Here is a 27,111-nt window from a genome sequence, read left to right on the forward strand (position 1 = left end):
ACATACACAGTCAGACTACCTGGACCCCACATACACAGTCAGACTACCTGGACCCCACATACACAGTCAGACTACCTGAACCCCACACACACAGTCAGACTACCTGAACCCCACACACACAGTCAGACTACCTGGACCCCACACACACAGTCAGACTACCTGAACCCCACACACACAGTCAGACTACCTGAACCCCACACACACAGTCAGACTACCTGAACCCCACACACACAGTCAGACTACCTGAACCCCACATACACAGTCAGACTACCTGGACCCCACATACACACAGTCAGACTACCTGAACCCCACATACACACAGTCAGACTACCTGAACCCCACATACACACAGTCAGACTACCTGAACCCCACATACATTTACATTTACATTTAAGTCATTTAGCAGACGCTCTTATCCAGAGCGACTTACAAATTGGTGCATTCACCTAATGACATCCAGTGGAACAGCCACTTTACATACACAGTCAGACTACCTGAACCCCACACACACAGTCAGACTACCTGAACCCAGTTGACCAGTGATGGTGTCTTGTGAAAGACTCACGTACCGTATGTCCTTGTGTCAAAATGAGAACAGTTGACTAAATGAGTGATTCTCAATTCTCTCCAGAGACTCCCGGTGGTTCCAGAGCTAGCACACCTGATTCAACTTGTCAATTAACACAACAATAACGCCTAAGGAATAATAAACTCTGTATGGTTTCTTCACAAGGATCTACAAATAACCTTTGAGATTTCAACAAAGGTTCTTTATAAACTCAACCCCAAAAAAATTCAGGACCCTGTCTTTCAAAGATAATTCGTAAAAATACAAATAACTTCACAGATCTTCATTGTAAAGGGTTTAAACACTGTTTCAATGAACCATAAACAATTAATGAACATGCACCTGTGGAACGGTTGCTAAAGAGGCCTTTCTACTGACTGAAAAACACCAAAAGAAAGATATCCAGGGACCCTGTTCATCTGCGTGAACGTGCCTTAGGCATGCTGCAAGGAGGCATGAGGACTGCAGATGTGGCCAGGGCAATAAATTGCAATGTCCATATTGTGAGATGCCTAAAACAGCGCTACAGAGAGACAGGACGGACATTGTTACACCAGGAACGCACAATCACTCCATCAGTGCTCAGACTGTCCGCAGTAGGCTGAAAGAGGCTGAACTGAGGGCTTGTAGGCCTGTTGTAAGGCAGGTCCTCACCAGACATCACTGGCAACAACGGCGCCTATGGGCACAAACCCACCGTTGCTGGACCAGACAGGACTGGCAAAAAGTGCTCTTCACTGACGAGTCGCGGGTTTGTCTCACCAGGGGTGATGGTCGGATTTGCATTTATCGTCGAAGGAATGAGCGTTACACCGAGGCCTGTACTCTGGAGCGGGATTGATTTGGAGGTGGAGTGTCCGTCATGGTCTCGGACTGAGCTTGTTGTCATTGCAGGCAATCTCAACACTGTGAGTTACAGGGAAGACATCCTCCTCCCTCATGTGGTACCCTTCCTGGAGGCTCATCCTGACATGACCCTCCAGCATAACAATACCACCAGCCATACTGCTCGTTCTGTGCAAGACAGGAATGTCAGTGTTCTGCCACGGCCAGCAAAGAGCCCGGATCTCAATCTCATTGAGCACGTCTGGGACCTGTTGGATTGGAGGGTGAGGGCTAGGGCCATTCCCCGCAGAAATGTCTGGGAACTTGCAGGTGCCTTGATGGAAGAGTGAGGTAACATCTCACAGCAAGAACTGGCAAATCTGGTGCAGTCCATGAGGAGGAGATGCACTGCAGTACTTAATGCAGCTGGTGGCCACACCAGATATTGACTGTTACCTTTGATTTTGACCCCCCTTTGTTCAGGGACACATTATTCCATTTCTGTTAGTCACATGTCTGTGGAACTTGTTCAGTTTATGTCTCAGTTATTGAATCTTGTTATTTTCATACAAATATTTACACATGTTCAGTTTGCTGAAAATAAACACAGTTGACAGTGAGAGGACGTTTCTTTTTTTGCTGAGTTTAGAACCATTCTCCATAAAGGTTCTATAAAGAACCATAAAGAGTTGTAACTACAGCGGAACCCTTTTTTGGTGCAGTGCCTTCGGAAAGTATTCAGACCCATTGACTTTTTCCACATTTTGTTACGTTACAGCCTTATTCTAAAATGGATTAAATACTTTTTCCCCCTCATCAATCTACACACAATGCCCCATAATGACCAAGCAAAAACTGGTTTTCAGATTTTTTTGGGGACAATTTATAGAAAATAAATCAACTGAAATATCAAATTTGCATAAGTTTTCAGACCCTTTACTCAGTACTTTGTTGAAGCACCTTTGGTAATGATTACAGCCTCAATTCTTCTTGGGTATGACGCTACACGCTTGGCACACCTGTATTTGGTGAGTTTCTCCCACTCTTCTCTGCAAATCCTCTCAAGCTCTGTCAGCTCTATTTTCAGATCTCTCCAGAGATGTTCAATAGGGTTCAAGTCCGGGCTCTGGCTGGGCCATTCAAGGACATTCACAGACTTGTCTCGAAGCCACTCCTGCATTGTCTTGGCTGTGTGCTTAGGATCGTTGTCCTGTTGGAAGATGAACCTTCTCCCCATTCTGAGGTCCTGAGTATCCTGGAGCAGATTTTCATCAAGGATCTCTCTGTACTTTGCTCCGTTTATCTTTCCCCCGACTAGGTCTCCCAGTCCCTGCCTCTGAAAAACATGTCCACAGCATGATACTGCCACCACCATGCTTCACCGTAGGGATGGTGCCAGGTTTCGTCCAGATGTGGCCCTTGGCATTCAGGCCAAATAGTTCAACTTGGTTTCATCAAACCAGATTATCTTGTTTTTCATGGTCTGGGAGTCTTTAGGTGCCTTTTGGCAAACTTCTAGTGGGCTCAAATGTGCCTTTTACTAAGGAGTGGTTTCCATCTGGCCACTCTACCAGAGATGGTTGTCCTTCTGGAACGTTCTCCCATCTCCACAGAGGAACTCTAGAGCTCAAGACTTCTTCCATTTAAGAATAATGGATGCCACTGTTCTTGGCGATTTTTTTGGTATCCTTCCCCAGATCTGTGACTCGACACAATCATGTCTCTGAGTTCTACGACAATTCCTTCGACCTTATGGCTTGGATTTTGCTCTGACAGGCACTGTCAACTGTGGGACCTTATATAGACAGCTGTGTGCCTTTCCAAATCACGTCCAATCAATTTACCACAGGTGGACTACAATAAAGTTGTAGAAACATCTCAAGGATAATCAATGGAAACAGGATGCACCTCAGCTCAATTTCGAGTCTCATAGCAAAGGGTCTGAATAATTACATAAATGAGGTATTTCTGTTTTTTATTTTTAATACAATACCAAAAAATTCTAAAAACATGTTTTCGTTTTGTCATTATGGGGTTTTGTGTGTAGATGGATGAGGGAAATAAATAATTTCATACAATTTAGAATAAGGGGTCAGAATACTTTCTGAACGCTCTGTAGAACCATTTATTAATGTTAATTTTTATAGAACCTTAGGAACTGTTTTTGTATAGCACCATACTGGTCTCATTTATAACCTTATGGCCATGGTTCTTTATACAGTTGAAGTCGGAAGTTTACATACACCTTAGCCAAATACATTTAAACTCAGTTTTTCACAATCCCTGATATTTAATCCTAGTAAAAAATTCCCTGTCTTAGGTCAGTTAGGATCACTACTTTATTTTAAGAATGTGAAATGTCAAAATAATAGAGAGAATGATTTATTTCAGCTTTTATTTCTTTCATCACATTCCCAGTGGGTCAGAAGTTTGCATAAACTCAATTAGTATTTGGTAGCATTGCCTTTAAATTGTTTAACTTGGATCAAAAATTTCAGGTAGCCTTCCACAAGCTTCACCCAAGTTGGGTGAATTTTGGCCCATTCCTCCTGACAGAGCTGGTGTAACTGAGTCAGGTTTGTAGGCCTCCTTGCTTGCACACGCTTTTTCAGTTCTGCCCACACATTTTCTGCAGGATTGAGGTCAGGGCTTTGTGATGGCCACTCCAATACCTTAACTTGTTGTCCTTAAGTCATTTTGCAAGACCTTTGGAAGTATTCTTGGGGTCATTGTCCATATGGAAGACCCATTTGCGACCAAGCTTTAACTTCCTGACTGATGTCTTGAGATGTTGCTTCAATATATCCACATAATTTTCCTGCCTCATGATGCCATCTATTTTGTGAAGTGCACCAGTCCCTCCTGCAGCAAATGCTTGAGGTTGTCTCTCTTTATGGTTCTTTTTCTTTACTCTTTATGGTTCTTTATAGAACCTTTATGGAGAATGGTTCTAAACTCAGCAAAAAAAGAAACGTCCTCTCACTGTCAACTGTGTTTATTTTCAGCCAACTGAACATGTGTAAATATTTGTATGAAAATAACAAGATTCAATAACTGAGACATAAACTGAACAAGTTCCACAGACATGTGACTAACAGAAATGGAATAATGTGTCCCTGAACAAAGGGGGGTCAAAATCAAAGGTAACAGTCAATATCTGGTGTGGCCACCAGCTGCATTAAGTACTGCAGTGCATCTCCTCCTCATGGACTGCACCAGATTTGCCAGTTCTTGCTGTGAGATGTTACCTCACTCTTCCATCAAGGCACCTGCAAGTTCCCAGACATTTCTGCGGGGAATGGCCCTAGCCCTCACCCTCCAATCCAACAGCTCCCACAACATGATGCTTGAGTACAATTGTTTGTACAGATGAACGTGGTACCTTCAGGCGTTTGGAAATTGCTCCCAAGGATGAACCAGACTTGTGGAGGTCTACAATTTTCTGAGGTCTTGGCTGATTTCTTTCGATTTTCCCTTGATGTCAAGCAAAGAGGCACTGAGTTTGAAGGTAGGCCTTGAAATACATCCACAGGTACACCTCCAATTGACTCAAATGATGTCAATTAGCCTATCAGAAGCTTCTACAGCCATGACATCATTTTCTGGAATTTTCCAAGCTGTTTAAAGGCACAGTCAACTTAGTGTATATATACTTCTGATCCACTGGAGTTGTGATACAGTGATATAAGTGAAATAATCTGTCTGTTAACAATTGTTGGAAAAAGTACTTGTGTCATGCACAAAGTAGATGTCCTAACTGACTTGCCAAAACTATAGATTGTTAACAAGAAATTTGTGGAGTGGTTGAAAAACGAGTTTTAATGACTCCAACCTAAGTGTATGTAAACTTCCGACTTCAACTGTAGAACCTTCAAATGAAGGTTCTATATAGCACCAAAAGGGTGTCTGCTATGGTTACAAGCTAAAGAACTATTATTTGGCAAGACCCTGGTGAGGACGACGAGCACACAGATGAGTTTCCCTGAGAAGACGGATGTGGCGGTCCTAGGCTGGCGTGGTTACATGTGGTCTGCGGTTGGACGTACTGCCAAATTCTCTAAAATTACATTGGAGGCAGCTTATGGAAGAGAATTTAACATTAAATTATCTGGCAACAGCTCTGGTGGACATTCCTGCGGTAATTATGCCAATTGCACGCTGCCTCAAAATTTGAGACATCTATGGCATTGTGTTGTGTGACAAAACTGCACATTTTAGAGTGGCCTTTTATTGTCCCCAGCACAAGGTGCACCAGTGTAATTATCATGCTGTTTAATCAGCTTCTTGATATGCCACACCTGTCAGGTGGATGGATTAATGCACAACATTTGAGATAAATAAGCTTTTTGTGCATATAGAACATTTCTGGGATCTTTTATTTCAGCTCATGAAACATGGGACCAACATTTTACGTGTTGCTTTTCTATTTTTGTTCAGTATAATATCTGTTTTCTTCAGGTGCGCTTGATGAAGCTTGCTAACTGGGCTAGGTTTGTATTTTTGGGACTATTCCACTGGCTTCGATTCGGCTGGCAAGTTAAATTAATTAATGTTTTGAATTACTGTAATGAATTACTACAGATTTAGACCTAGAGGGAAATGTATGTATTGGTTCTATACGTTACTGTTATGCAGGAACATTCAAGGTTACAGGCAAGACACAAACAGTAGATCTACTTACACTAGGATGGATAGGAGGATTAATTCAAATCACTAACTATAATCCTCCTACCCATAAATCCCTGCACGCCCCCTTCCACACACACACACACACACACACACACACACACACACACACACACACACACACACACACACACACACACACACACACACACACACACACACACACACACACACACACACACACACACACACACACACACACACACACACACACACACACACAGGAGCTCACCTGTGGTCCTATAGCTAATTGATTCTGACTCTACCTATCAGCCTTGTCTGTACTGTAGTGGGATCCATGCCAGGGAAGGGTTTTCCATCTGTACTGTAGTGGGATCCATGCCAGGGAAGGGTTTTCCATCTGTACTGGAGTGGGATCCATGCCAGGGAAGGGTTTTCCATCTGTACTGTAGTGGGATTCATGCCAGGGAAGGGTTTTCCATCTTTAGTGTAGTGGGATCCATGCCAGGGAGGGGTTTTCCATCTGTACTGGAGTGGGATCCATGCCAGGGAAGGGTTTTCCATCTGTACTGTAGTGGGATCCATGCCAGGGAAGGGTTTTCCATCTGTACTGTAGTAGGATCCATGCCAGGGAAGGGTTTTCCATCTGTACTGTAGTTGGGTCCATGCCAGGGAAGGGTTTTCCATCTGTACTGTAGTAGGATCCATGCCAGGGAAGGGTTTTCCATCTGTACTGTAGTGGGATCCATGCCAGGGAAGGGGTTTCCATCTGTACTGTAGTGGGATCCATGCCAGGGAAGGGTTTTCCATCTGTACTGTAGTGGGATCCATGCCAGGGAGGGGTTTTCCATCTGTACTGTAGTGGGATCCATGCCAGGGAAGGGTTTTCCATCTGTACTGTAATGGGATCCATGCCAGGGAGGGGTTTTCCATCTGTACTGTAGTGGGATCCATGCCAGGGAAGGGTTTTCCATCTGTACTGTAGTTGGGTCCATGCCAGGGAAGGGTTTTCCATCTGTCTGTAGTAGGATCCATGCCAGGGAAGGGTTTTCCATCTGTACTGTAGTGGGATCCATGCCAGGGAAGGGGTTTCCATCTGTACTGTAGTGGGATCCATGCCAGGGAGGGGTTTTCCATCTGTACTGGAGTGGGATCCATGCCAGGGAAGGGTTTTCCATCTGTACTGTAGTGGGATCCATGCCAGGGAAGGGTTTTCCATCTGTACTGTAGTAGGATCCATGCCAGGGAGGGGTTTTCCATCTGTACTGTAGTGGGATCCATGCCAGGGAGGGGTTTTCCATCTGTACTGTAGTGGGATCCATGCCAGGGAGGGGTTTTCCATCTGTACTGTAGTGGGATCCATGCCAGGGAGGGTTTTCCATCTGTACTGTAGTGGGATCCATGCCAGGGAGGGGTTTTCCATCTGTACTGTAGTGGGATCCATGCCAGGGAGGGGTTTTCCATCTGTACTGTAGTGGGATCCATGCCAGGGAGGGGTTTTCCATCTGTACTGTAGTGGGATCCATGCCAGGGAGGGGTTTTCCATCTGTACTGTAGTGGGATCCATGCCAGGGAGGGGTTTTCCATCTGTACTGTAGTGGGATCCATGCCAGGGAGGGGTTTTCCATCTGTACTGTAGTAGGATCCATGCCAGGGAAGGGTTTTCCATCTGTACTGTAGTGGGATCCATGCCAGGGAAGGGGTTTCCATCTGTACTGTAGTGGGATCCATGCCAGGGAGGGGTTTTCCATCTGTACTGGAGTGGGATCCATGCCAGAGAGGGGTTTCTTCTTTTACCTCCTCCAGGCAGAATAGGGCCTCGTTTCACAGAGCCTTCGTAGCCTTAAGATCGTTGTTAGAACCTTGATGTGTCTTTGGTAGCCGAGGTGTTTCCTAGAGCCTTCATTAGTAACGTGACTCCTAAAAACCTTTGCACATCTACGTGTCATACAGACCACTCTACGAGTGATCCAGAGTCCAGACCACTCGTAGAGCAGCCAAAGTACCTCGTTGGATGCTTTTTTTGCTCTTCTGCCTCACTTTATTCACAGAAGATCTCCTCTAAACGTAGAACCAAGATGTCGAGGCTATCTGTCTGACTGTGACTGCCTTTAACTTTAAAACGAAGTTGGCGACAAATAGAAAGTTGCCAAAGTTTTTGCAATTGTTGCAAACAAGTGAACCATTAAATTATGCTTTTTAAATGAAAACCGAGATTACCGCATTAAAAGATACATGGGCCTATTCTATTCATGTTGAAATAAATGTTCACGTTCAATCAAAATCCTATTTGCAGCCATAGGAGATAATATCTCTCTAGGAGCCTCTCCGTTGTCAGTATTGTTAAAAAATTATAATGCAAAAGTATGATGTGAATGGAGAAAACTGATCCGAGAGCAGCGCTGCTTTTCTTTTGATCCTATCAGTATCGAGAAAAGGTCTGACAACGTCCTGAGAACGTTCTCTACACGTTCCTGTTTGGGAAGCAGTCATAAAAAGTTGGCTCATCTGGTATCGATCATCGTAATGCTCAAGTTACATCTCCACTGAGAAGCAAGGCAGTAGCATCAGGTGAGATAGTACTCTCTGGCGCAACCCTGTGGCAGACACGTGAAGACAGAGCTGAGGTGAGTACTGTCGACCTGTTTTACTTAATCCTCTTCATACCTATGTGGAACACAAGACTTCCAAGAGAGAGTGCCAGTAGACCTTACTGTAACACACATAGTGTGAAGACATGGTTACAGATTATAAAACCATGATGTATGTAGACTAGCTGACACGGAATCTACCCTGGGAGTCTAAGCTAGCCGTCTCGATGCGATATAAGACTGTGTCCTCTGGACAATGCGGTCTGCATGCAAGACACAAAGAAAGCAACTGGCCATTATTCCACATGACTGGATATGAATAGGACTCAGTACATAAAGAACTTATAACTAGACAAAACACCTTTCTGAAACCAAGCTAACCCGAAGCACTGAGTGTTTCTACTCTGAGATACTAAGAGTAAAGTGATCATGTCTCTGTTAAATTTGCCCTTTTATGAAATGAACTCAAGCTGCTTTTGGTGAGCTCATTATGTCAACCTTGTGCCAAGAGAAAAAAGTATCTTAATGTTTACAATAGAATACAATACAATAGGACTGTTTTATTATCACACATATTGTTTATATACTTTGAACATGTAGGTATAAATTGTGAGGTCTAATGCGCAGTATATTTGAAAGCTTTTAAGGTCTCCTGATGAAAATGCAGCATGCTGGGAATCAGCCTGTGATTAGAATTCATGTTGTTAATAGAATGTGTAAACATACCCCAAAATGCATTTCACCTCACCCTCTCAGCCAATGGCACGGCCAGAAAACCAGTGGCTGCGCCGCTTGGGAAGCGTGCATTACAGCGCTAGAGGGAGAGATGCTACTCTCTGTTCTCTGACACTGCCCAGAGCGCCATGCAACTGTACTGAGAGAAATAAGAGGGGGAGAAGAGAGGGGGAGGAGGAAGATTAGAGGGGGAAGAGGGAGAGTAGAGGGGGAGAGAGGGAGGAGGGAGAGTAGAGGGGGAGAAGGGAGAGTAGAGGGGGAGGAGGGGGAGTAGAGGGGAGGAGGGAGACAAAAGGGGGAGGAGGAAGAGTAGAGGGGGAAGAGGGAGAGTAGAGGGGAAGAGGGGTAGTAGGGAGAGTAGAGGGGAGGAGGGAGACAAAAGGGGGAGGAGGGAGAGTAGAGGGGAGGAGGGAGAGTTGAGGACAAATGCTAGCATCAGTGGCACAGGCAGAATGTTGAGAGAGCAGGGAGCGGAATTATGTGGAGGAGGACTTTATTAAAAAGTGAGAGAGAGCAGCTGAAAGAGGAGGGCAGAGAGAGAGAGAGAGAGAGATGCTGTTGCCACGGAAGAGTGTGGATGAAGAATCATCCATCTTTAACAGCTTGTGAGGGATAAACGTATGTGAAAAACTAGGGACGTAGGCCGGAATAAACGCTCATAGAAGACAAAACCAACCAGATCGTACTACCACAGGCTGTATATTATAACTCCAGTCGATCAGATTCACACAGACAAAAGACGAAGAAGAGACAGAGGAAGAATATGTGGGAATCAAGCAGGTGAGATTACATAATCCCCCATCACACAGCGTCCGCAGCCATGATGTCATCACAGCGGGATTAGAGAGCCTGCCTGGGCATTACAGCTGAGGACGGGGTGTGTGTGTGTGTGTGTGTGTTCTAGCGTGTGTGAACTCTGAAGAAGATGGGGAGGAGATCCAGCTATAAATGAAGGGCCACAGATGGATCATCACAACACAACCTGGGTTACATGGAGAGTAATGTTTATTCCCACCACAACTGGACAAGATGAGAAACTGTTATTTTAGGAGTAGGGAGCTCTGCAGAACAGAACAGAGGTGTATGTTCCTACCATAGACTGTAGTTCCAACCCACCCACTCTCACCAGGGAGCACCACATCTGGTCCACAGGGAGCCATTCTCTGCCTGCAGCGGTCCCAAACTCCCAGGGTTGGAGCTGAGACGAACAGGGCTGGAGCCTGGACCAGAGCCCCTGGTTGGCACACATAGCATGCTTCACCTGACCTCACCTGATCTCATCACCTAGCATTACCTGTGGATTGTCCTGGGCTTCCCTGACTACAGGGAGGAGGAAGAGGAAGTCACTGCCTTACAGAATAAGGAAAACAGAGACATTCAGAGTCAGCTACAGGAGACAGAGAACTTCCTGTTAAATGTGAGTGTTCTATACTCTACTGTGTTCTACTAGCCTGAGTGCCAATATGTTTGTATTATCATGTTAACTCCGTGCCACTCATTGTCATGTCAAGGTTTGATTTGACAATGACAGCAATGGAGTTGGCAAGAGCACAGACTATGTTTCAACTATGTTTCAACTATGTTTCAACTATGTTTCGACTACTGTATATGAGGCCAATTACAATAATTCTGTCTTTACTGCCTTTTTTACCTCAGTTAGTGATGTGCTTCCTTAGAGTGTTCAGAATGTTCAGTTCTAGGACTGTTCTGTGTGATGAGGATGATGACGATGAGGATGAAGATGACGATGAGGATGATGATGAGGATGAGGATGATGACGATGAGGATGAGGCTGATGAGGATGATGAGGATGATGATGAGGATTAGGCTGATGAGGATGATGAGGATGAGGATGATGAGGATGAGGATGATGATGAGGATGAGGCTGATGAGGATGATGATGAGGATTAGGCTGATGAGGATGATGAGGCTGATGAGGTTGATGAGGATGAGGCTGATGAGGATGAGGATGACGACGATGATATAATGATGATGATGACGTACTCTGGAGCAATGAGTCTAGTCCTGATCCCATTCTATATCAATCAGCTGACCTTTCATGTATCGTTACATGCAGCTAATCTGGTTCAAATTGCAGAGACAATGTCTTTTTCTATTCATCAACCAGAGTTAGGATCGCTGACATGGAGTATGAGGCAGAGTCAGCATCTCAAATGGCACCCTATTCCCTATTCCCTATTTCCTATTCCCTATTCCCTACATACCCTATTGGTTGCACATTCTAATATTATCATCAGTGTACCTATTGAGAGTCTGCGTCATCAGAATGGCATGAAGATGTAGCAGCATACACCCCTACAGTCTGGTTGTTCAGTACAGTCTCATAATATTATCAATGCCTCTATTGAGAGTGTCTGCAACGCATCATTTAAATGTCCTGACTTTTTTCCCTCTTTAGCTATAGGGCAGGCACATGGTCCCATGCCCATACAAAAAGGCTGTGTGATGTGTGAGTGTATCTAATCAGACAGTAGGATAAGTAACATGTGAGAGATGGACTGTGAGAGAGCTGTAGAATGATTCTGAACAATCTGGAACTAAGAGTGGCGTCTCCAATGGGCCCTGGTCAAAAGCAGTGCACTAAATAGGGAATAGGGTGTCATTTGGGACTTTGACTAGATGTAACTCCTCTAGCAGTGTGTTAATGTCTGCAGGTCATACCTCTGACTATGTAGTGTTAATGTCTACAGGTCATACCTCTGACTATGTAGTGTTAATGTCTAGAGGTCATACCTCTGACTATGTAGTGTTAATGTCTAGAGGTCATACCTCTGACTATGTAGTGTTAATGTCTGCAGGTCATACCTCTGACTATGTAGTGTTAATGTCTGCAGGGTCATACCTATGACTATGTAGTGTTAATGTCTGCAGGTCATACCTCTGACTATGTAGTGTTAATGTCTGCAGGTCATACCTCTGACTATGTAGTGTTAATGTCTGCAGGGTCATACCTCTGACTATGTAGTGTTAATGTCTGCAGGTCATACCTCTGACTATGTAGTGTTAATGTCTGCAGGTCATACCTCTGACTATGTAGTGTTAATGTCTGCAGGTCATACATCTGACTATGTAGTGTTAATGTCTGCAGGTCATACATCTGACTCTGTAGTGATCATGTCTGCAGGTCATACCTCTGGCTATGTAGTGTTAATGTCTGCAGGGTCATACCTCTGACTATGTAGTGTTAATGTCTGCAGGTCATACCTCTGACTATGTAGTGTTAATGTCTGCAGGGTCATACCTCTGACTATGTAGTGTTAATGTCTACAGGTCATACCTCTGACTATGTAGTGTTAATGTCTACAGGTCGTACCTCTGACTATGTAGTGTTAATATCTGCAGGTCATACCTCTGACTATGTAGTGTTAATGTCTACAGGTCATACCTCTGACTATGTAGTGTTAATGTCTGCAGGGTCATACCTCTGACTATGTAGTGTTAATGTCTGCAGGTCATACCTCTGACTACGTAGTGTTAATGTCTGCAGGCCATATGAACTGCTAGCTACTGTTGGGCCGCTGAGCCAATGACATCACTGCAGACAGAACAGAACAGAACAGACAGACAGAACCGATAGAACAGACAGAACAGAGTGCACAGAGTGCACACACAGTAATCTCCTGCTGTAGAGGGGAAACTAATATGTTCAGAAGTGCACTGCATTGCCACCAACCCCCCTATGCTGCTACAGGATTATTGGGAAATCAATTGTTTATATTGGAGGTGGAGTGTGCGACTCTCTTTGTTTTTATAGTTTATTCGCCGTTTGTCAGCACCTCCACACAAAATCATTTTTCTGGGCGTGATGACAGCTCATCTTTTTTATTCTACTATATTAGAGGTGACATCCTATTACATTAACAACGTAACATTAAAATCAACAGAGGACGATAAGGACTCCCAGCATTGTGTTGAATGCAGACCGACATACGAAACAACAATAAGGACTACCAGCAGTATGTTGAATGCAGACAGACATACGACACAACAATAAGGACTCCCAGCAGTATGTTGAATGCAGACAGACATACGACACAACAATAAGGACTCCCAGCAGTATGTTCAATGCAGACAGACATACGACACAACAATAAGGACTACCAGCATTGTGTTGAATGCAGACAGACATACGACACAACAATAAGGACTACAAGCATTATGTTGAATGCAGACAGACATACGACACAACAATAAGGACTACAAGCAGTATGTTGAATGCAGACAGACATACGACACAACAATAAGGACTACCAGCATTATGTTGAATGCAGACAGACATACGACACAACAATAAGGACTACCAGCATTATGTTGAATGCAGACAGACATACGACACAACAATAAGGACTCCCAGCAGTATGTTGAATGCAGACAGACATACGACACAACAATAAGGACTAACAGCATTGTGTTGAATGCAGACAGACATACGACACAACAATAAGGACTCCCAGCATTATGTTGAATGCAGACAGACATACGACACAACAATAAGGACTCCCAGCAGTATGTTGAATGCAGACAGACATACGAAACAACAATAAGGACTACCAGCATTGTGTTGAATACAGACAGACATACGACACAACAATAAGGACTACCAGCAGTATGTTGAATGCAGACAGACATACGACACAACAATAAGGACTACCAGCATTGTGTTGAATGCAGACAGACATACGACACAACAATAAGGACTACCAGCATTGTGTTGAATGCAGACAGACATACGACACAACAATAAGGACTACCAGCAGTATGTTGAATGCAGACAGACATACGACACAACAATAAGGACTCCCAGCAGTATGTTGAATGCAGACAGACATACGACACAACAATAAGGACTCCCAGCAGTATGTTGAATGCAGACAGACATACGACACAACAATAAGGACTCCCAGCAGTATGTTGAATGCAGACAGACATACGACACAACAATAAGGACTCCTAGCAGTATGTTGAATGCAGACAGACATACGAAACAACAATAAGGACTACCAGCATTGTGTTGAATGCAGACAGACATACGACACAACAATAAGGACTCCCAGCGTTGTGTTGAATGCAGACAGACATACGACACAACAATAAGGACTACCAGCAGTATGTTGAATGCAGACAGACATACGACACAACAATAAGGACTCCCAGCATTATGTTGAATGCAGACAGACATACGACACAACAATAAGGACTACCAGCAGTATGTTGAATGCAGACAGACATACGACACAACAATAAGGACTACCAGCAGTATGTTGAATGCAGACAGACATACGACACAACAATAAGGACTACCAGCAGTATGTTGAATGCAGACAGACATACGACACAACAATAAGGACTACCAGCATTATGTTGAATGCAGACAGACATACGACACAACAATAAGGACTACCAGCATTGTGTTGAATGCAGACAGACATACGAAACAACAATAAGGACTACCAGCAGTATGTTGAATGCAGACAGACATACGACACAACAATAAGGACTCCCAGCAGTATGTTGAATGCAGACAGACATACGACACAACAATAAGGACTCCCAGCAGTATGTTGAATGCAGACAGACATACGACACAACAATAAGGACTCCCAGCAGTATGTTGAATGCAGACAGACATACGACACAACAATAAGGACTACCAGCAGTATGTTGAATGCAGACAGACATACGACACAACAATAAGGACTACCAGCAGTATGTTGAATGCAGACAGACATACGACACAACAATAAGGACTACCAGCAGTATGTTGAATGCAGACAGACATACGACACAACAATAAGGACTACCAGCAGTATGTTGAATTCAGACCGACATACGACACAACAATAAGGACTACCAGCATTATGTTGAATGCAGACAGACATACGAAACAACAATAAGGACTACCAGCATTGTGTTGAATGCAGACAGACATACGACACAACAATAAGGACTACCAGCAGTATGTTGAATGCAGACAGACATACGACACAACAATAAGGACTACCACCATTGTGTTGAATGCAGACAGACATACGACACAACAATAAGGACTACCAGCATTGTGTTGAATGCAGACAGACATACGACACAACAATAAGGACTACCAGCAGTATGTTGAATGCAGACAGACATACGACACAACAATAAGGACTCCCAGCAGTATGTTGAATGCAGACAGACATACGACACAACAATAAGGACTCCCAGCAGTATGTTGAATGCAGACAGACATACGACACAACAATAAGGACTCCCAGCATTGTGTTGAATGCAGACAGACATACGACACAACAATAAGGACTCCCAGCAGTATGTTGAATGCAGACAGACATACGAAACAACAATAAGGACTACCAGCATTGTGTTGAATGCAGACAGACATACGACACAACAATAAGGACTCCCAGCATTGTGTTGAATGCAGACAGACATACGACACAACAATAAGGACTACCAGCAGTATGTTGAATGCAGACAGACATACGACACAACAATAAGGACTCCCAGCATTATGTTGAATGCAAACAGACATACGACACAACAATAAGGACTACCAGCAGTATGTTGAATGCAGACAGACATACGACACAACAATAAGGACTACCAGCAGTATGTTGAATGCAGACAGACATACGACACAACAATAAGGACTACCAGCAGTATGTTGAATGCAGACAGACATACGACACAACAATAAGGACTACCAGCAGTATGTTGAATGCAGACAGACATACGACACAACAATAAGGACTACCAGCATTGTGTTGAATGCAGACAGACATACGAAACAACAATAAGGACTACCAGCAGTATGTAGAATGCAGACAGACATACGACACAACAATAAGGACTCCCAGCAGTATGTTGAATGCAGACAGACATACGACACAACAATAAGGACTCCCAGCAGTATGTTGAATGCAGACAGACATACGACACAACAATAAGGACTACCAGCAGTATGTTGAATGCAGACAGACATACGACACAACAATAAGGACTACCAGCAGTATGTTGAATGCAGACAGACATACGACACAACAATAAGGACTACCAGCAGTATGTTGAATGCAGACAGACATACGGCACAACAATAAGGACTACCAGCAGTATGTTGAATTCAGACCGACATACGACACAACAATAAGGACTACCAGCATTATGTTGAATGCAGACAGACATACGAAACAACAATAAGGACTACCAGCATTGTGTTGAATGCAGACAGACATACGACACAACAATAAGGACTACCAGCAGTATGTTGAATGCAGACAGACATACGACACAACAATAAGGACTACCAGCATTGTGTTGAATGCAGACAGACATACGACACAACAATAAGGACTACCAGCATTGTGTTGAATGCAGACAGACATACGACACAACAATAAGGACTACCAGCAGTATGTTGAATGCAGACAGACATACGACACAACAATAAGGACTCCCAGCAGTATGTTGAATGCAGACAGACATACGACACAACAATAAGGACTCCCAGCAGTATGTTGAATGCAGACAGACATACGACACAACAATAAGGACTCCCAGCAGTATGTTGAATGCAGACAGACATACGACACAACAATAAGGACTCCCAGCAGTATGTTGAATGCAGACAGACATACGAAACAACAATAAGGACTACCAGCATTGTGTTGAATGCAGACAGACATACGACACAACAATAAGGACTCCCAGCATTGTGTTGAATGCAGACAGACATACGACACAACAATAAGGACTACCAGCAGTATGTTGAATGCAGACAGACATACGACACAACAATAAGGACTCCCAGCATTATGTTGAATGCAGACAGACATACGACACAACAATAAGGACTACCAGCAGTATGTTGAATGCAGACAGACATACGACACAACAATAAGGACTCCCAGCATTGTGTTGAATGCAGACAGACATACGACACAACAATAAGGACTCCCAGCAGTATGTTGAATGCAGACAGACATACGAAACAACAATAAGGACTACCAGCATTGTGTTGAATGCAGACAGACATACGACACAACAATAAGGACTCCCAGCATTGTGTTGAATGCAGACAGACATACGACACAACAATAAGGACTACCAGCAGTATGTTGAATGCAGACAGACATACGACACAACAATAAGGACTCCCAGCATTATGTTGAATGCAGACAGACATACGACACAACAATAAGGACTACCAGCAGTATGTTGAATGCAGACAGACATACGACACAACAATAAGGACTACCAGCAGTATGTTGAATGCAGACAGACATACGACACAACAATAAGGACTACCAGCAGTATGTTGAATGCAGACAGACATACGACACAACAATAAGGACTACCAGCATTATGTTGAATGCAGACAGACATACGACACAACAATAAGGACTACCAGCATTGTGTTGAATGCAGACAGACATACGAAACAACAATAAGGACTACCAGCAGTATGTTGAATGCAGACAGACATACGACACAACAATAAGGACTCCCAGCAGTATGTTGAATGCAGACAGACATACGACACAACAATAAGGACTCCCAGCAGTATGTTGAATGCAGACAGACATACGACACAACAATAAGGACTACCAGCAGTATGTTGAATGCAGACAGACATACGACACAACAATAAGGACTACCAGCAGTATGTTGAATGCAGACAGACATACGACACAACAATAAGGACTACCAGCAGTATGTTGAATGCAGACAGACATACGACACAACAATAAGGACTACCAGCAGTATGTGTTGAATGTCAGACACGACATACGACACAACAATAAGGACTCCCAGCATTATGTTGAATGCAGACAGACATACGAAACAACAATAAGGACTACCAGCATTGTGTTGAATGCAGACAGACATACGACACAACAATAAGGACTACCAGCAGTATGTTGAATGCAGACAGACATACGACACAACAATAAGGACTACCAGCATTGTGTTGAATGCAGACAGACATACGACACAACAATAAGGACTACCAGCATTATGTTGAATGCAGACAGACATACGACACAACAATAAGGACTACCAGCAGTATGTTGAATGCAGACAGACATACGACACAACAATAAGGACTACTGGTCAAAAGTAGTGCACTATATAGGGCATAGGGTGGCGTTTGGAACAAAGCCATGTCTGTAGACAAATATTATGCACTGAGACATCTCAGCTACATCTCAAACTGTACAGTATAGATTGATTCCATAGGGAATATGTACAGTATAGATTGATTCCATAGGCAATATGTAGAGTATAGATTGATTCCATAGGCAATATGTACAGTATAGATTGATTCCATAGGCAATATGTACAGTATAGATTGATTCCATAGGCAATATGTACAGTATAGATTGATTCCATAGGCAATATGTACAGTATAGATTGATTCCATAGGCAATATGTACAGTATAGATTGATTCCATAGGCAATATGTACAGTATAGATTGATTCCATAGGCAATATGTACAGTATAGATTGATTCCATAGGCAATATGTACAGTATAGATTGATTCCATAGGCAATATGTACAGTATAGATTGATTCCATAGGCAATATGTACAGTATAGATTGATTCCATAGGCAATATGTACAGTATAGATTGATTCCATAGGCAATATGTACAGTATAGATTGATTCCATAGGCAATATGTACAGTATAGATTGATTCCATAGGCAATATGTACAGTATAGATTGATTCCATAGGCAATATGTACAGTATAGATTGATTCCATAGGCAATATGTACAGTAAAGATTGATTCCATAGGCAATATGTACAGTATAGATTGATTCCATAGGCAATATGTACAGTATAGATTGATTCCATAGGCAATATGTACAGTAAAGATTGATTCCATAGGCAATATGTACAGTATAGATTGATTCCATAGGCAATATGTACAGTATAGATTGATTCCATAGGCAATATGTACAGTATAGATTGATTCCATAGGCAATATGTACAGTATAGATTGATTCCATAGGCAATATGTACAGTAAAGATTGATTCCATAGGCAATATGTACAGTATAGATTGATTCCATAGGCAATATGTACAGTATAGATTGATTCCATAGGCAATATGTACAGTATAGATTGATTCCATAGGCAATATGTACAGTAAAGATTGATTCCATAGGCAATATGTACAGTATAGATTGATTCCATAGGCAATATGTACAGTATAGATTGATTCCATAGGCAATATGTACAGTAAAGATTGATTCCATAGGCAATATGTACAGTATAGATTGATTCCATAGGCAATATGTACAGTATAGATTGATTCCATAGGCAATATGTACAGTATAGATTGATTCCATAGGCAATATGTACAGTATAGATTGATTCCATAGGGCAATAGTGTAACAGTACGTAGATTGATTCCATAGGCAATATGTACAGTAAAGATTGATTCCATAGGCAATATGTACAGTATAGATTGATTCCATAGGCAATATGTACAGTAATAGATTGATTCCATAGGGAATATGTACAGTAAAGATTGATTCCATAGGGAATATGTACAGTAAAGATTGATTCCATAGGGAATATGTACAGTAAAGATTGATTCCATAGGCAATATGTACAGTATAGATTGATTCCATAGGCAATATGTACAGTAAAGATTGATTCCATAGGGAATATGTACAGTAAAGATTGATTCCATAGGGAATATGTACAGTTAAGATTGATTCCATAGGCAATATGTACAGTATAGATTGATTCCATAGACAATGTGTACAGTATAGATTGATTCCATAGGCAATGTGTACAGTATAGATTGATTCCATAGGCAATATGTACAGTAAAGATTGATTCCATAGGGAATATGTACAGTAAAGATTGATTCCATAGGCAATATGTACAGTATAGATTGATTCCATAGACAATGTGTACAGTATAGATTGATTCCATAGGCAATGTGTACAGTATAGATTGATTCCATAGGCAATATGTACAGTAAAGATTGATTCCATAGGCAATATGTACAGTAAAGATTGATTCCATATGCAATATGTACAGTATAGATTGATTCCATATGCAATATGTACAGTATAGATTGATTCCATAGGCAATATGTACAGTAAAGATTGATTCCATAGGGAATATGTACAGTAAAGATTGATTCCATAGGCAATATGTACAGTACAGATTGATTCCATAGGGAATATGTACAGTAAAGATTGATTCCATAGGGAATATGTACAGTATAGATTGATTCCATAGACAATGTGTACAGTATAGATTGATTCCATAGGCAATGTGTACAGTATAGATTGATTCCATAGGCAATATGTACAGTATAGATTGATTCCATAGGCAATATGTACAGTATAGATTGATTCCATAGGCAATATGTACAGTATAGATTGATTCCATAGGCAATATGTACAGTATAGATTGATTCCATAGGCAATATGTACAGTATAGATTGATTCCATAGGCAATATGTACAGTATAGATTGATTCCATAGGCAATATGTACAGTAAAGACTGATTCCATAGGCAATATGTACAGTATAGATTGATTCCATAGGCAATATGTACAGTATAGATTGATTCCATAGGCAATATGTACAGTATAGAATGATTCCATAGGCAATATGTACAGTAAAGACTGATTCCATAGGCAATATGTACAGTATAGATTGATTCCATATGCAATATGTACAGTATAGATTGATTCCATAGGCAATATGTACAGTACAGATTGATTCCATAGGGAATATGTACAGTATAGATTGATTCCATAGGCAATATGTACAGTATAGATTGATTCCATAGGCAATATGTACAGTATAGATTGATTCCATAGGCAATATGTACAGTATAGATTGATTCCATAGGCAATATGTACAGTATAGATTGATTCCATAGGCAACATGTACAGTAAAGACTGATTCCATAGGCAATATGTACAGTATAGATTGATTCCATAGGCAATATGTACAGTATAGATTGATTCCATAGGCAATATGTACAGTATAGATTGATTCCATAGGCAATATGTACAGTACAGATTGATTCCATAGGCAATATGTACAGTAAAGATTGATTCCATAGGCAATATGTACAGTATAGATTGATTCCATAGGCAATATGTACAGTATAGATTGATTCCATAGGCAATGTGTACAGTATAGATTGATTCCATAGGCAATATGTACAGTACAGATTGATTCCATAGGCAATATGTACAGTATAGATTGATTCCATAGGCAATATGTACAGTATAGATTGATTCCATAGGCAATATGTACAGTATAGATTGATTCCATAGGCAATATGTACAGTATAGATTGATTCCATAGGCAATATGTACAGTATAGATTGATTCCATAGGCAATATGTACAGTATAATACCATTCTAAATGTATTTATATGGCGTCTCCTCCCTGAAACATTATGTCACACACCTGATGTTCTGTCCACACATGACTACCCTCAGCTGAGCACAGGGCATGATTCACCAACATTACATCACTGTGCACCCTGTCAGTAAATAGACTGTGTTGTACTGTACTGAATGAAGATTGAACCACAGCTTATTGTGATTTGATTACATGATCTATTAAATAAAGGTAGACAAAAGCTCAGACGGTAACCCCTCTTACACTACCCAAATGATGTGGTTCCCTTTCCAGTACACTTGTTTTTACCAGGGCCCATAGAGCTCTGGTCAAAGGTAGTGCACTATGTAGTGTCTCTGGTACCGAACTCTGTTCAATGACAAGGACAGTGTGTGTTGTCCAGAAGGACCTGTGAGTTGTTCCATTGGAAGAGGACATTATCATTGTAATATCCTTGCCCTAAGCACAATGTGAAGGGTCACATCATGAGTTGATTCTGTTTTTTAGTCTCTGATTATTTTTATCATATTTTCTATCATCCTTAGATGTTTTATATGTGTTTGTCATCTTCCCGCAGGGTATGGAAATGACTAGCTCTAGTCCCGGGCCTTCCTGTGCAGTCCTACTTAATGGAGAGACGTGCACTAACGCCCTAGACTAGAGTTAGGAAATTACTCGTTTTAGTTGTGCTTTGAACCCATTGCCACCACATTGTTTATTATTTCTCTCTCTCTGTGTGTGTCTTGGAAAAAAGGAAAAAGTTCCAGACTGTGCTTACCAGCCTTGCCAGTATCACTTGTGTTTATTAAGCTCACCAGCCTTGCCAGTATCACTTGTGTTTATTAAGCTCACCAGCCTTGCCAGTATCACTTGTGTTTATTAAGCTCACCAGCCTTGCCAGTATCACTTGTATTTATTAAGCTCACCAGCCTTGCCAGTATCACTTGTGTTTATTAAGCTCACCAGCCTTGCCAGTATCACTTGTGTTTATTAAGCTTACCAGTCTTGCCAGTATCACTTGTGTTTATTAAGCTCACCAAACTTTGCCAGTATCACTTGTGTTTATTAAGCTCACCAACCTTTGCCAGTATCACTTGTGTTTATTTAGCTTACCAGCCTTACCAGCCTTGCCAGTATCACTTGTGTTTATTAAGCTCACCAACCTTTGCCAGTATCACTTGTATTTATTAAGCTCACCAGCCTTGCCAGTATCACTTGTATTTATTAAGCTTACCAGCCTTGCCAGTATCACTTGTGTTTATTAAACTTACCAGCCTTGCCAGTATCACTTGTATTTATTAAGCTTACCAACCTTTGCCAGTATCACTTGTATTTATTAAGCTTACCAGCATTGCCAGTATCACTTGTATTTATTAAGCTTACCAGCCTTGCCAGTATCACTTGTGTTTATTAAGCTTACCAGCATTGCCAGTATCACTTGTATTTATTAAGCTTACCAACCTTTGCCAGTATCACTTGTATTTATTAAGCTTACCAGCATTGCCAGTATCACTTGTATTTATTAAGCTTACCAGCATTGCCAGTATCACTTGTATTTATTAAGCTTACCAGCCTTGCCAGTATCACTTGTATTTATTAAGCTTACCAGCATTGCCAGTATCACTTGTATTTATTAAGCTTACCAGCCTTGCCAGTATCACTTGTGTTTATTAAGCTTACCAACCTTTGCCAGTATCACTTGTATTTATTAAGCTTACCAGCATTGCCAGTATCACTTGTATTTATTAAGCTTACCAGCCTTGCCAGTATCACTTGTGTTTATTAAGCTTACCAGCCTTGCCAGTATCACTTGTATTTATTAAGTTTACCAGCTTTGCCAGTATCACTTGTATTTATTAAGCTTACCAGCCTTGCCAGTATCACTTGTGTTTATTAAGCTTACCAGCCTTGCCAGTATCACTTGTATTTATTAAGTTTACCAGCCTTGCCAGTATCACTTGTATTTATTAAGCTTACCAGCCTTGCCAGTATCACTTGTATTTATTAAGCTTACCAGCCTTGCCAGTATCACTTGTATTTATTAAGCTTACGTGTCGGCCTCACAGCCTTCGTCAGAGTTTCTCTCTGACAGTGACTCCAACCCCGAGTGAACACGTTGGTTATAATTTCTATCTCTGTGTGTCTGACTGACAGTGACTCAGTTAGCACCTTGGTTAGGAGCAATTGTGTCTCTCTGTGTCTCTCTGACAGTGACTCGAAGAATGTTTGAGTGAACATGTTGTTTATAATCTCTCTCTGAAAGTGACCCTAGGGCCCAGGCTGGTCCTGCTCCCTGATTGGAGGATGGGAACGGCAGAGGTCATGTCAGAGGTCACGGCACGCATGGACAGCATGGAGGTCAAGGATGAGTGGCAGGACGAAGACTTCCCCAGGTAGAGGAGCATAGCGGTTTATGAGGAAACAATCAGAGCAGGGTTTGAACCAGTAACCATGTGTTTATTGAGCGAGTGCACTACAACCTACTCCATAAAAGTCTGGGTCTCTTGGCAGAGGCAACTAACCTACATACAGTGTGGCTATATTGGCACACCTCAGTATTTTCACATTCTGTTTGAATACTAAAACATGTAATTAAAGATAATAACAAGTAATAACAAGGAGGAGGCAGCTCATTAGTAATACTGAGTTTGTTTTCTGTTTAATTCTATCAGAGACGATTTATAATGTTTGATTTCATGTCACTGGGTTCGACTCTCAACCTCAAATTGATCAATTATAACAGTACTGTAATTACACAGTTATTACAATGAATGTAAGTGATTAGTGATTAGTGATTAGCATGAAAAGAGACGATGGCTAGTATTACATTGACATACAGTGGCTTCAGAATGTATTCACACCCCTTAACTTGTTCCACATGTGTTACAGCCTGAATTTAACATGGATTGAACTGAGATTTTTTTACTGCCTACGCAAAATACCCCATAATGTCAAAAGTGTAATTATGTTTTTTTTTTTATGTTTACAAATTAATAACAAATATAAAGCTGAAATGTCTTGAGTCAATAAGTATTCACACGCCTTTGTTACGGCAAGCTTAAATAAGTTCAGGAGTAAAAATGTGCTTAAACAAGTCACATAATAAGTTGCATGGACTCACTATGTGTGCAATAATAGTGTTTAACATGATTGTTGAACGACTACCTCGTCTCTGTACCCCACACATACAATTATCTGTAAGGTCCCTCAGTCCAGCAATGCATTTCAAACACAGATTCAACCACAAAGACCTGGGAGGTTGTCCAAAGCCTCGGAAAGAAGGGCACCTATTGGTAGATGGTGGCTGCATCATGTTATGGGTATGCTTGTAATCGTTAAGAACTGGCGAGTTTTTCAGGATAAAATATTAACGGAATGGAGCTAAGCACAGGCAAAATCCTAGAGGAAAACCTGGTTCAGTCTGCATTCCACCAGACCCTGGGAGATGAATTCCCCTTTCAGCAGGACAATGATCTAAAACACAAGGCCAAATTTACACTGGAGTTGCTTACCAAGAAGAAAGTGACTGTTCCTGAAGGGTCGAGTTACAGTTTTGACTTAAATCTACTTCGAAATCTATGGCAAGACCTGAAAATGGTTGCCTAGCAATGATCAACAACCAATTTGACTGAGGTTGAAGAATTTTGAAAAGAATAATGGGCAAATGTTGCACAATCAAGGTGTGGAAAGCTCTTACCCAGAAAGACTCACAGCTTTAATTGCTTCCAAAGGTGCTTCTACTAAGTATTGACTCAGGGGTGTGAATACGTATGTAAATGAGATATTTCCATATTTCATGTTCAATACATTTCTAAAAATATATTTTCACTTTGTCATTGTGGCATATTGTGTGTAGATGGGTGATCCTTTTATTTTATCAATTTTGAATTCACCCTGTAACACAACAAAATGTGGAATAAGTCAAGGGATATAATTCAGGCTGTAACACAACAAAATGTGGAATAAGTCAAGGGATATAATTCAGGCTGTAACACAACAAAATGTGGAATAAGTCAAGGGATATAATTCAGGCTGTAACACAACAAAATGTGGAATAAGTCAAGGGATATAATTCAGGCTGTAACACAACAAAATGTGGAAAAAGTCAAGAGGTATGAATACTTTCTGAAGTAGTATACATGGAGGCTCCACATTCAGCTCGGACTCTCATAACTTGAAACTGACTTATCAACAGCCCTATGTTACAACGGTATATAATTACCCATCGGTATGTAAAGTAGACATGGGTCAGGTGTCCTGGCACATGTCTTGAACCAGGGGAAAAACAATGGGTAGCAGGTGCTTATATAGTCCTTCAGGTCACTCATTACATCATCAGATTACATCAACAGATTACATCATCAGATTACATAATCAGTTATTCACCTCAGGGTTACACTGGGGAAACTAATGTTTAAAAAAAAAATGTGACTAATAAAAACCATACACCCTTGAATCTTGAGGGTTGTGTTCAGTAGACATGAAACGTAGGAACCATTTTGAAACACTAAACACCTTATCAGGATGCAGGATGTAGGTATGTGTTCAATAAGGCTTGGATGCAGGATGTAGGTATGTGTTCAATAAGGCTTGGATGCAGGATGTAGGTATGTGTTCAATAAGGCTTGGATGCAGGATGTAGGTATGTGTTCAATAAGGCTTGGAATATGTGTGCAGTTTAAACTTAAGACAAGCTCATGAATCGTATATTTGAATTGATGGGGTTATATCTCAGGTTATATCTGCAACAGACAATATCACATTACATTATACACTGCTTTCCCTGATTTTGACTAACTCACTAAAAACTTAACTAAGTCTGGGATGGGTAGAAAGTAGTGAGAGGAAGCTATTGGATGGGTAGAGGAGTAGTGAGAGGAAGCTCTGGGATGGGTAGAGGAGTAGTGAGAGGAAGCTCTGGGATGGGTAGAGGAGTAGTGAGAGGAAGCTCTGTGATGGGTAGAGGAGTAGTGAGAGGAAGCTCTGGGATGGGTAGAAAGTAGTGAGAGGAAGCTCTTGGATGGGAAGAGGAGTAGTGAGAGGAAGCTATTGGATGGGTAGAGGAGTAGTGAGAGGAAGCTCTGGGATGGGTAGAAAGTAGTGAGAGAAAGCTATTGGATGGGTAGAGGAGTAGTGAGAGGAAGCTCTGGGATGGGTAGAAAGTAGTGAGAGGAAGCTCTTGGATGGGTAGAGGAGTAGTGAGAGGAAGCTATTGGATGGGTAGAGGAGTAGTGAGAGGAAGCTCTGGGATGGGTAGAAAGTAATGAGAGGAAGCTCTGGGATGGGTAGAGGAGTAGTGAAAGGAAGCTCTGGGATGCGTAGAGGAGTAGTGAGAGGAAGCTCTG

General features: G+C 41.8%; 1 protein-coding gene across 6 annotated transcripts in view; it reads left to right on the forward strand.

Moving 5' to 3' along the window:
* The first annotated feature begins 9,764 nt into the window (after positions 1-9,764).
* LOC139550172 (caytaxin-like) overlaps positions 9,765-27,111 on the forward strand; it is a 34,786-nt gene continuing 17,439 nt past the window's right edge. For 2 of the 6 annotated variants that reach the window (XM_071360863.1, XM_071360867.1), the window contains exons 1-2: positions 9,766-10,783; positions 24,030-24,159. In XM_071360863.1, the coding sequence (XP_071216964.1) occupies positions 24,071-24,159 (89 nt within the window). In that variant the 5' untranslated portion in view covers positions 9,766-10,783; positions 24,030-24,070. Of the gene's footprint in view, positions 10,784-24,029; positions 24,160-27,111 lie in introns of all 6 variants that reach the window. The other 4 variants (XM_071360864.1, XM_071360866.1, XM_071360865.1 and 1 more) reach the window with 4 other exon arrangements.

The sequence above is a fragment of the Salvelinus alpinus genome, chromosome 23 (genome assembly GCF_045679555.1).
Source record: "Salvelinus alpinus chromosome 23, SLU_Salpinus.1, whole genome shotgun sequence".
Lineage (NCBI taxonomy): Eukaryota > Metazoa > Chordata > Actinopteri > Salmoniformes > Salmonidae > Salvelinus > Salvelinus alpinus.